The sequence below is a fragment of the Solea solea genome, chromosome 20 (assembly GCF_958295425.1).
Source record: "Solea solea chromosome 20, fSolSol10.1, whole genome shotgun sequence".
NCBI classification, from domain to species: domain Eukaryota; kingdom Metazoa; phylum Chordata; class Actinopteri; order Pleuronectiformes; family Soleidae; genus Solea; species Solea solea.
In genome coordinates this window covers 7,981,041-7,993,524 of record NC_081153.1, presented here as the reverse complement: position 1 = coordinate 7,993,524, position 12,484 = coordinate 7,981,041, and the positions used below count along the sequence as shown (strand labels likewise).

Below are 12,484 nucleotides of genomic sequence, written 5' to 3'. Positions count from 1 at the left end.
CAAACGGGTGAGCACAGCTCAGGCAAACAGCCAGCTGGGAAAAATTCTAAAGTCGGGGGGGAAAAAGTTTTAGAACAAATTTGGTGAAAATATTAGTGCAAAAACATCATCAGAAGCGAGGAAATTTCAATACATTTCTGTTTGTCCCATTTTGTTTTTGCTGTAGCTGCAGCAGGTGTGACAGCAACACATATAAAAACACCTTGTTTATTTCCGAGGCCTGCAGTAGACACATTGTAAAAACCAAATTGCAGGTTTTCTCTCACTTTTATGTGGCATGACAAACATTTGCACTTCTTCTGCTCCTCTCACTGGGTCTGTGCATCAGCAGGCAGACAGACACATTTCCTCCAAACAGGCCCAAAATAGGGGTGGATGTGCTATTTTAGTCCTTGCGGTTGGTGTAACCATCTCATCGCAGTTCCTCTGTTACAGTTCAAGCTGCAGTCAGGCGTGACGTGCCCTAGTTTCACTCCTTTTTTACTCTAATTAGCCCCCTCTTTAGTTTGATACACCCTGTGAGGTTAAAAATATCTGTTTTTTAAGTGGCAACGAGCAGAGTGGTGAGATTCAGATGGACAACACTGTGACAGTGTGCACCAATAAAATATACGAATAAAAACTGCAGAGGGAAAAATAAAGTATGAGTAATTTACTACTTCAGCTTTGATTTCAAACACATGCTTTGTGTTATAATGTGAAACAGCTTCACCGCAGCAGTGAAAGCAGGAACCAGATCCAGGTTTGTGATGCAGTCGCCCGAGTCGTAGTAGTTCAGTGAAGCCCGGGGTCAGCGCGCCACTGTCGTTTGCTTGTAACTGCGATGAAATGATGATTGTACGATCGGTGGTGTCGTGTCATGAGCTGCGGCAGATTGATGGCCCGCGTTGAAAAGATTCAGTTCATGTTTCGCGCTGGAATCTGTTTGAGCGGCCAAGAGCACAGTGACCGCCTCGTTTCAACTCAGCCCTGCTCCTTGTTTGTACAACAACCACAATCCATGTACACCCCGAAGCCACCATTTTGTCTTTCATATCCTTTCTCTCTCTCTCTCTCTGTCTTTGTCTCAAGTAGTAATTTATTTTAAATTACGGGACCATGCTGCGTCTGACGCTGCTGCTGCTGCTCTTGCAACGTATGTCATATATCACACATTCAGAGAACATTAGTGCCAGAGCAAGTTCCAAAAGAAATAGGGCTTTTATTATAGAAGCTGCTGGATGTTTCTCGTGCTGATGAGTCATCCCTTTTTTTCCCCCCTTCTTCTTCTTTCTGTAGTTTGGTGAATATTTTCAGCAGGGTGGGAGAGCCCAGGCCCAGACACAGAGACTCATTGATGAAAGTGTTTGTTTGGCAGCGGGTATCCTAGCCACAAACCTACTCACTCACTCACTCACTCACTCTCACTCTTGCATGAAGGTTGGAATATGTCTTTACATATTCCTCTCTCCCACTGGTCAAAAACCCATTTAAACCCGGGTTTAATCATGTTTTTGATCAGTTGAATCTGCGTTCACTCCCACGTCAGATGACTCTGCAAAAGCACTCAAGTTTTTATCGACTTTGGCTTCAATCGGCATCAGTAGAAACGCACGACCCTGTCTTCTGTGTCTGCTTTTATTTGTGGCAGTGACGCACATTTCTCGCATCATTTCCAGTGCAATGCTACAAGACATATTTACTCTCTGGGTGTTAGCGTAGCCTTTAGCTTAGCCGTTAGCCATGAATAATTGTTGCATATCTTATTTTTTTACACCATGGGACAGCAGTCAGTGTTGGTAATTCCATCAATCACCTCAGTTGAACTGCAGAAGGGGAGTGGGCTTGTAACCAGAGGGTTGTCGGTTGGAATCCCCACTTGGTCAAGGGCTGGGGTAGCCCTGAGCACCGGGCCCAAGCCTGGTTAAAGGGGAGGGTTGTGTCAGGCAGGACATCTGGCATTAAAAATGTTGCCAAATCAAATGTGCGGATCATCCGCCGTGGCGACCACTAGAGGGGAAAATAAAAGCATCTGTTGGGCAATAGATCGAAAGAGGGACCAAAGGAAAAGTTAGTAAAACAAAATTGTAACCACCATAACTTACTTAGCTATGTTTACATGTGCAAAGTTTCTTCAATCCAATTAAAATCATTCTGATAAGATGTGTTGTTTAATCAGAATAAACCATTCTGACGTGCAGAGTTGTACAAATATCAGGAAATAGTAGAGGAAGAAGTGTTACATCTTTATTCTAAACAAAAGCTGTTGTCTCCACTTTGTGTTCCTCAGCTTTTGACCATTAAGACGTTCTATAATTTGGAGTTCTTTTAAAGTCTCTTATAGGAAAACTGTGTTGGATCATTCCAGACTAGTTGTTTGCCACCACTCCTGCCATGTTTCTGTCCATTTTCAGACAGCAAAACCAGAAACTTGTCTCATTTATGTAGGGCAGACACGTGTTAGCCCAAACCATGAAGTCATGATTGGAATAACTGTTGATGATTGGCATAAACCACAGCTACTACCTATCGGAATTAACTTTCCTTCTGAATTGAATTGGAACATTGGTGTATTTCAATTTCCCATCTGGCTTTTATTCCAATTAACTGAGTCCATGTAAACAGAGTGACATTGAGCTCTTTGGTCATTTTTTTGTAACCTGCGCACTCATGACCTCACCATTCACGTTCATGTGATGCAGGTGTGAAAAAGGCAGAAAAACCACTGGCAATGAAATTGATGCTAATCAAAATATAGCAGGTATACTCGCTAGTTTTAGTGTGAGAGACTTTAATTAGCATTTCCCTCCGTATTCCCTCAGTTCCGACGATAAAGACGGAGCCACGCGACGACTACGACGCTTCACTGGTGTGCACTCAGCATGGTTCCACCGTGGCCCTGCACCCGAAGCCATACTTCCCCCCACAAGTCATGACCCCAATGATGACCGCTGACTTGAGGCCGTGTGTTGTGGGCGGGGCTTACCCTGTCAGCCAGGACAGATTGGCGGTTAAACCGGCCTCTTCGTCTCCAAGTACGAGCCCCAAACTTCACGACCTGTCTCTGCCAAACTTCCCCAAGTGCCTCCCCGCCGTCCCACAGTCCCCGATCCCTCACGTCTCCATCATCCAGGAGACTCCAGGCCGCTACCAGCTGCCCAGCCTCTACCCGCCCAGCAGCTCCTCCTCCTCCTCCTCCCCGACCTCGCAGCCCTCCACCCCGACTGACGCCCCCTTCTCTCCGACCCTCTGCATCACGCCGGTCCAGCCGGTCAGCGCCAGCACCAGCCCCGACGCCAAGCAGCAGCAGCAGCAGCAGCACGCCAAAGTGCCAGAAAGACCACGGTCCTCCCTGCAGGAGGACGGCGGCTCCCCGACGCTGACCGTCAGCATCAAACAAGAACCACAGGAGCTGGACCAGATGTACCTCGATGATGGTGAGCGAGAAAGTTTTTCAAATCTGGTGCCTGGAAAAAATTATTACACGAAGAACTCGTCCAAACTCCTAATTAACCTAACAAAAATGTCTTTTTATTGCCCTCCAGCATAAAAGGACCGTAATATATCTGCAGGTGCTGATAAAAAAGTTTCTATCGATATCGCATGACTCAACGATCACTGGGCCAAAAACTAAAACTTTTGGCCCAAATCTTCATATGATTTAAGGGAATAGTTCAACATTTTTTGGAAAAATGCTAATTTGCTTTCTTCCTTAACATTCAAGAAGTTTATTGTCATATTCACAGTAAAAATCTGCTCAGTGAAATGCAAAATAATGGAAATCGCCCAAAAATCAAAATAGATAGACACTGCAGTTATGCAGGTAAGATAAAATCTGTGGCAGTAAAATGGAATTATGAAGAAATTATGCCGTGCTGCAGGAATTCAGCCCAAAAATCTTGATCTTCAGTGGAGGAAATATGTTTTATTTGGTGACAATTATCAGTTACACCAATTTGAATAATTTTTGCAGTTGCAGTTTCTGTCAAAAATAATTGTAATGTAACGTTTTTCTCCATATCTGGCAGCTTCAGTAAAGACTTTGCGATATCACAGCCAACCAATATCAGTGTTTTTGACAAAATGACTTTCATCTGTTGCTTTTCTTTCCTTCTTTTATCCTAAAATAACTCCACAAAGCTGACATAATAACTGCAGCTCAGCAGACATTTGCACTCCTCACTCACATGACACCAGTGGCACACGTCTCTCTGTGCAGCCTCTGCTTGGATGTGATGTCGAGGTTAATGGGATCATATCAGATTCTTTCAGTTTTTTTTCCCTCTGTTTTTGAAATCCGATCCAGTGATTTTTGATTTTTGAGTATTGAAGCTTCTCCGATGCAGAATATTGTTTTGGCTCATTCCTCATGGAAACACAGCAGCTCAGATCATGTGGTGACATTTTTTACTCTGCGTGTCTTTCTTGTTGTCAGTGATTTCTCATAACAGGAACACTACATTTTTTTGTCATTTTTTGTTGTTTAACCCCATGGATCTCAAACTGTGGTACGTGTACCACCAGTATTAAGCAGACTTCCTCTGGTGGTACTTGGAGGAAAATCAAAAATACAGTTTTACTGTATATACCAGGGTATGTGATAGGAGTGGAGCTTAGGGAATAAATCTGCCTCCTGTAGCTGACTTTGCTCGACCTATTTACACCACTGTATTTTAATGTTGGTGATAATGTGGTGTTTCTTCAAGAGCTTAATATTCTATCAGGTGGTACTTGGTATAAAAAGTTTGAGAACCACCACTCTAAACAAATAAAATTATTAAACATAAGTGTACATACGATAGGAAAACATAATAAGATATATAAATAAGGAAGCTACAACACAAATGTAAGGTATGAAGTATGGGTGTGTTTCAGCTGTACTCAGAAGTCAGAATTTCCAAGTTCCTTCAAGTGGAAACAAACAACTGAACACACACAAGTTCCTAATGCGTGTCCAGTAAAACAATAGACAGCAAAAACAATAGTCGTCATAGTTACATATGTGTTCATATTTACTTTTTTAAACAAATCAGAACTACACTCACTCCCTCACAGAAAGACAGTGTTGTAATGTAACAAAGTACAAACACATGAATTACTGTACTTAAGTACACAAATTCATGTGTTTGTACTTATAGTACTGTTATTTATATTTCTAGCACCTTCTACTTTTACTCCACTACATTTCCCCTAACTGTCTTTTGTTACTACCAAATAAAATCGGTCTATTTACGCCACTGTACTTTAACGTTGGCAATAATGATGATGTTACTTCAAGAGCTTCAATATTTTCTCAGGTAGTACTTCGTAAAAAAAAGAAAAAGAAAAAAAAGAAAACTATGACGCAATCACATCACAGATGCCTGGTGGTCTGGTGTCTGATAAATGTTGCCTTTAAACCCTGGATCAGATAAAATTGTCCAAACTCCCTGATAAAATAAATTCAGACTTGTGTGTGTGTGTGCGCACGCCTGTGTGTGCATGTGTGTGTCACCAGGAGAGCAGGATTTTAGGAGCATGTATATTATGATCTCACCGCTCAGGGCCCTGCTCTCACCACAGAGGTTTAGGGGCCGTGTGCTCTGTGCTGTGGTGATGTGAAATAAATTGGATAAATGATCTTCCTCTGGACACAGAGAAAACACAGCCTGGCTGTGAGAGAAGAGGAGAGCAGTGAATGAAGAAACACTAAGCAGCAGCAGCAGCAGCAGCAGCAGCAGTTATCAGTGGACAGAGCGGCGAGGCTTTGATCCGTCACCAGAGCCCCCGCTGAATCGTCTGGCCGAGCTTCCTGACGATGGCGAGCGAGACTTGGTTGTCGGGCCGCAGACTGTTCCCATGCCACTTCCTTTAAACAGTCTGGGTAAATACATTAACGCTTTTTTCGTGCTGTCTGCTGGGATGTTTGGCTGGTGAGAGATTTAATTTGTAATCGTGCTTTAACTGGTGCCACCGCCGCTCGCGTCTCCCGAGGATTCCCAGCTTTGAATGAACTGTAGTTAGAAAATCTAGGTATTAAAGTGCACCACTAGAGCCATAATGGATACGTCTGAGGTATTTGGCCCCGTAATTAGTCATGTTTTCATTGGAATATTGAAGGAAATTGAAGTCACGTTAGCGTTCCAAGCCTAATGCGGCTTCTCACGTCTATAAAACCTTTGGCAGAGTTGGATATGACTTTCAGGCCTCGCTCAGGTGCAGAGTTTTTTTTTTAATTTCTAGTCAAATATGCTTGTTAAACCATACAGAGACTTTTCAGGAGTTAAGTCACTTATCAAGTTATTTATTGAAAGTGTTTCAGGCTTTTGTGCAGTGTATGTTCATCTGTAGCATTGCTACATCTACTCATTTAAAGCTGCAGTAGGCAGAATAAAGTGTTCATAGTGTATATAAAAATACGTATAGCTTTCTGGTTTGAGGTTGTTACTCGCGCTGCAACGAGTGACCATTTATTGGACCATAATATTACAGGAAATTATAAAAAATGTTGATCAGTTTTTCCCAAAACTCAAAATGATGATGTTCTCAAATGTCTTTTGTCCACAAACATTACTACATATTCACATTTAAGAAGCTAAAAAAATCAAAGACCTTGTTTTAATCATAAAAACACAATAATATTAAAAATCAAATATTGCTTAATCATTCCTGCTGTATTTACTAGGAATAGTAAACATGTTCACATTTGAAACGCTATCATATTTGTACCTTGAATTTGATACCTTACCAAAAATGTTTTGGTACCTACTGTCTCCGTAATAATAAAACATAAAAAAAAGTTTGTAAATTTCAACATTAGGAACATTTCCTGAGGAGTTAATGGTCACAATTAGTTTTAGGTCTTCTTCAATCAAACATGGTGTCAATTTTGTGAATTATCTTCTCATTTAGAGGAAAATAGACAGCAAACAACAGCACATATGAGTGGACACCACCTTTGATTTTAATTTAATTTCAGTACAGTATCATTTTAAAAACAATCATCTTTATATGACAGTGACATTGTCAGGTGTTTGTCATTGACACAAACAACCCTCATATCGTCTCTCTGTTTGCTCAGCTCTGTCATGTCCATCCACTGTGTAGGACATTTTTTTCACACCCTCTCCTGAGAGGTTACAAACATGACCGCTCATGGAAAATGTGAATCATATTCTCTGGCCTGCCGCCACAGCTATAGGCTGAAAAATCCTTTGCTGCTCAGACCTGGAGAAAGTTCAGCCACGCCACCATAAAAACTCGCTTCCCTCTGGTGAGTGTGTGAGTCTGTGGAGAAGTGGACAAAGCCATAGACCAAGACTTTTGTCAGTGGTGAGGAAACACCAGCCAAACATGTGCATTAATGTAAAAATCACATGACGACATGCTTTGTTTTATGACATACTGTGGCCTTGGTGGACGTCAGAGCAGGATAATTGACGACCTGAGACGATATCCAAAGTATCTGAGCGTTTTTAGGTCCAGACTCAAACTCAATCCCTTCCTCCAATCTTTTTCAGCCACAGCTTGAAAAATAATGAGCAGGATTAGTCGTTTTAATTACATTTCAGCTTTTTATAATCTCACCTCCAAGGACAAGTTTATATTTATTAAACATTTATGTGCTGTAGTCCTGTAAATTTCACTTTGTATGTATTATGCACACTTTGTTGTTGTAATTGTTGTCCCGGCTCATGGACGACAGATGCAGATTAGCTTCATGCTAACTCTGGTGCGGTAATTATCTTAAGGTTAGCTAGCAAAACAAGAGTTTTTACAGTAAAAGTAAAAAATGAACCACAAAAAGTACATACAAAAAGCTAATTATCCCACTAAAGCAAATAGCAAGGACAGGTCTCACTAATCACAAAGGCATGTAAAAAAATTATACAACAAAAAGTAGCTAAAACCAGGTGTGTGACGCACATACATAGCCTTCAGAGAGCATAAATTAATAAGTAGTAATAGTAGTGGTAGTAGTAGTAGTGTTAGTGGTACTAGTAGTTTTAGTAGTGTTAGTGGCAGTAGTAGTAGTGGTATTAGGTAGTAGTAGTAATAGTGTTAGTAGTAGTGTTAGTATTAGTGGTACTAATAGTAGTGTTTATAGTGTTAGTAGAAGACGTAGTAGTAGTAGTAATGGTGGTAATAGTGTTAGTAATAGTAGTAATGTTAGTAGTCTAGTAGTATTAGTAGTAGTAGTGGAAGTGTTAGTGGTACTAATAGTAGTGTTAATAGTGTTAGTAGTAGTAATAGTAGTAGTGTTAGTAGTACTAGTAATGTTAGTAATCTTGTAGGACTGGTAGTATTAGTAGTAGTAACAGTAGTACTGGTAGTAGAAGTAGTATTTGCCATTTTAGTCACGGTTTTAAAATGTCATAAATCGAAACATTCAAAAGTGGTTTAAAATATTTGTCCTTGTTCTAATAAAGTTTATTCTGACTCATCTAATCCAATCCAGTCAAACTTTATTTGTAAAGCACTTTAAAACTTTAAAACAACCAAAGTGCTGAACAGAATAATAAATAAAAGACAGAATAAATAAGAGCTCACACGAGGCAATAAAATACATCTAAAAAAATAAATAAACCAACTAAAATAAATTAAAAGTCATAAAACAAACAAAATAAAGTAAACAAAAACAATAAGGTCATGTGATTAAAATAAATCTTGGCTTGTAGTTTTTGTGTAGTTTATATCTTTGTGGTTGCACTAATCTGTTGCAATAATATAAAGTTTTTCTTTCTTTTTCTCTTCAAATACACCTGGATAATAAGAATAAATATGTATAAAGGTTGCCGAAGGCTGTGGTGAACTACAGAACTGCTCTGTGGGAGTGACTGGACTCGCTGTAACGCAGTCGGAGCCTCGTGTCTTGGGCCAAGAACATCTCGTGGCTTGTGGCCTGGACTTGACGTGGCAGTAAATGGAGGAGGATTTGTGGCATTTTTTTGTCTCATTTCTGCTCCTTTCAGCTGATTTATTTTGGAGGAGCTGTTGAATACTGTATATCTCACGGGCCAATCACTTCCTCTGTGGGGATTGTGTTATCACAGGCTGAACGGTGTTGACACGTTTCTGCCCTTAATGAGACAAACAGTGGTGTCCTGCTAATTGTTAGGGAGTTCCTGGTTTGTCAGGAGTTTCCTGGTCGGAGCGCTGGACTGTATCAGTCACCTCCAGCTGCTCCGAGCTTCCAAGGCACAGGAAAGCAGTTCCTGGAGTACTACAGCGCCACCTTCCTGCTCTGAAGTAGACGTGACGTTACACACTTGTTCCCTCACTGCACATGTTGAATAAAACCATCAGTGTTTGTTCATACTTTCATACCTATTCACACACACTAGGGACACATCAGCACGTAGACTAGTCTAGCTGGGAATCAAACCCTTGACCTTCCAATTAATTACCACTCATCCAACTAGTAACAAAACTCTCCGGACAAACAAAAGTGATATTTGTCATAGTATTAAAGCTGCAATATGTGGAATTGCAAAAAAGAAATAATTGATTGTTGAATTGAAACTGCTTGTTGTTGAAGCCCCTCCCACCAGATGTCACTTTTTATGTGAAATTCCGATGCGTAAAGATGAAGACGTTCATCATTGGTAGCAAAGAGACTCCCGCACACTGTCCAGACTTTTATTTTGAAAGATAAGGTTAACTGAGTTAGGGCTGCAACCAGCTATTTTCATAATCGATTAATCTGTTGATTCTTTTATCGGTTAATCGAGCACAATGTTGAAAAATGCCTCAAACCTGGGAATGATGATGTTCTCAAATATCTTGTTCTGTCCACAAACCAAAACACCATCAGGTAATTGCTGTGTGGTCCAACAGGGGGCGCTCTGGGTGCAGCTTGACCTTTCAAATTTGCTGATTTTGATTGAACTGTTCACTATATTTACACTTTAAATTGCACTGAATCAAAACCCAAACACAGCATTTGCTGATGTCGACTGTAAAGTTCAAAAACATCGATGCTGCTGAAAGAGCTGCGTGACACAGATGTCACACTAGCGCTGGGGCTTTATTTTTAGGACACACACTCACAGATCAATACATCGAGTTTTTCTTTTTTGTTTGTTTCAATTAGATCGTCGACATCAAATGTGACGGCTGAGTGAAAAGTGGGCCATGGCAACGGACACGTAAACAGTAAACACTGTTGCCTCAGCAAAAGATGAAGCCTCTCCGCCTGCTTCTCCTTTGTTTTTTTTAATGCCAGTACATTTCTGTGTCTATAAATATCTTTACACCATTTTATTGCTACGTGAAATCACAGCACAGGATGTAGCGTATTTGAACGCCATAAATCATCTGTGATTTCCAAAGTGGCCCGAAAGGTCTTGGCTCAAAGTTAAGTTTGTGTATAACATTTCCCTGAAGTTTGAACCTGAAAGAATACATTGTGTGTATGTATCCATATATATATGTACATATATATCTGAGTCCAGATGTGCAGAAGGTCAAAGCCAGATCAAACAGAGGAGCTGAGTTCAGTCAGTTCAGTCTGGAAGAAGGAGTGAGGGAGCGCACCAGGCCGGAACAACTCACTGTAGGAGGGTGGAGATGTTTATTTCTTCAGGTTCAAGCTTGTCTCCTGGTGATATTGGTCATAATATCTCACATTCATGTGGCTGAAAATGTAGGTGAAATGTAGGGCGCGTTAGATTTACTGTACGTCAGAAGAACTGAGAGAAGTGGGAGTGACGTCACCTCTGAGCTGACTGAGGGTGCTTTCATACAGAGCTTGTTCAAGGATATTAATGCATTACTTGGTTCATTATAAGTAAAGTAGGGGATAATTCTTATAGCCATTTCTACTAAATGAAAACTGGTTTAGTTTGTGTGGTTTGTTTTATAGGTGTTACCCCAAAATACAATAGGTATTAAGGCATTAAGAGAGAACAATACATAATAACGAGTAGGGATGGGTGACCCCTACATCTATCACTATCATCTTGAGAGCCCCACAAAGCACTGGTTTAAATGATACTTTACATTTCTCATAATCAAACAAGCCACTTAAGTACATGTTTAAGTAGTACATCTATGAGAGAATGTGTCATCTGAGAAGATTTCTTAACGTTACCAGAGACTGTGGCTGCTGTCGGCGCTGCTGCTGCCTCATGTTTTTTCTGGCTTCCGTCGTACTCCGCTTCATGGTCGTGTTTGAGGTGGTGGAACCAATTTGTTGTACTACTATACTTTATATTATTGCAAATCTTGCAAATTGCACACGTTTGCTCCACGTCAGACTTGCTGAAGCCAAACCATTTCCACACAATTGAAGTGGAGCCTTGTTTAGGAACGAGGATTTTATTTTTACCACGATATATCGTGAACAATAAGGCACTGTCCATCCCTAATAACTGGGACTGCTCGTAGTACTCATGCCCTCAGGAAGGTCAGTGAACTTTTCATCTTTGATGTGTCTAGTGGAAGTTAAAGGGCACTTCCTGTTTTGGATGACCTATTTCCTGTGAGATGTATTCAGGTGTGGGTCCCTGGTCTCACATATGAAGTGTCGAGCAGATCGGTCAACGTACAGTTGTTATGGGGCACTTTCTGTTTCGCGGTGAAACTATGGCACAATTTAAAATGGCCGACTTTGCGTTGATCAAGTTTGCGTTCGTAGAGGTGTTCAGGGTTGGGTCTCATGTGTCAATTATGAAGTTTTGAGCCGATCGGTCAATGTGTGGTGAAGTTACAGCCCACTTCCTGTTTTGTGACTAATAGTTGAAATTCGCTAAAATTCAGATGGTTACCAAGGCCACGCACCTTTTGTATTGAGTTGATCCTTTTGATTACTTTTCATCTGTCATGTGTCAGAATTGATGCGTTTTTTTATGTTAACGATACAATAAAACGTGCTCAGACGAGAATGTTCATTTACGAAGTGTGCAAATCGCAAAGATGGACACCAAATTCAAAATAGCCGACTTCCGGTTGAGTTGAGGTCATAGTCCCAATGGACTATTTTGTTCATCTTGGGCTGTGACATGTTCCCACCAAGTTTCGTAAAAATTCGGTGTAACTTAGTTTTGGCTTGTTCCATCCGCGTTTGAGTAATACTATGCTAATATCACATTTTTACCTCATCTAAGTTTTTATGCTCGTTAACCTCCTGAAAAATGACCGGAATAATAATAATGTGAAGAAGAACAATAGGTTTCTTGCACTCTGTGATCAGGCCCTAAAAAATAAATGGATCAATTTTATTTAAAGTATATCTACATTTATATAATATAGCAATTACTTTGAATATTTTTGTTTTAATATTATGCAAATGCGATTTCCAATGATTATGGAAACATCTCTATTGTGACGTATGAATAATATTATTAGGATTCATCGTGGAGAGTTCATGCAAGATGTCAAAGCTGCTACATGGACATATTTTTGTCCTCCATGTTGTTAACAGCGAGACAAAGCTGTGAATCACCGTCCTCGTGTGTCCTTCACAGATTCAGCGTCGCACTCATGTGAGACGATCTCTGCTGCTGCTGAAACTCTGCAATCGTCA

The 12,484-nt window shown here is 40.6% G+C and overlaps 1 protein-coding gene across 1 annotated transcript in view; it reads left to right on the top strand.

Moving 5' to 3' along the window:
* Nucleotides 1-12,484, top strand: part of nfatc1 (nuclear factor of activated T cells 1) — a 51,324-nt gene that overhangs the window by 33,193 nt on the left and 5,647 nt on the right. Inside the window, exon 9 of the mRNA XM_058619230.1 lies at nucleotides 2,802-3,416. Within this exon, the coding sequence (XP_058475213.1) occupies nucleotides 2,802-3,416 (615 nt within the window). The remainder of the gene's footprint in view (nucleotides 1-2,801; nucleotides 3,417-12,484) is intronic.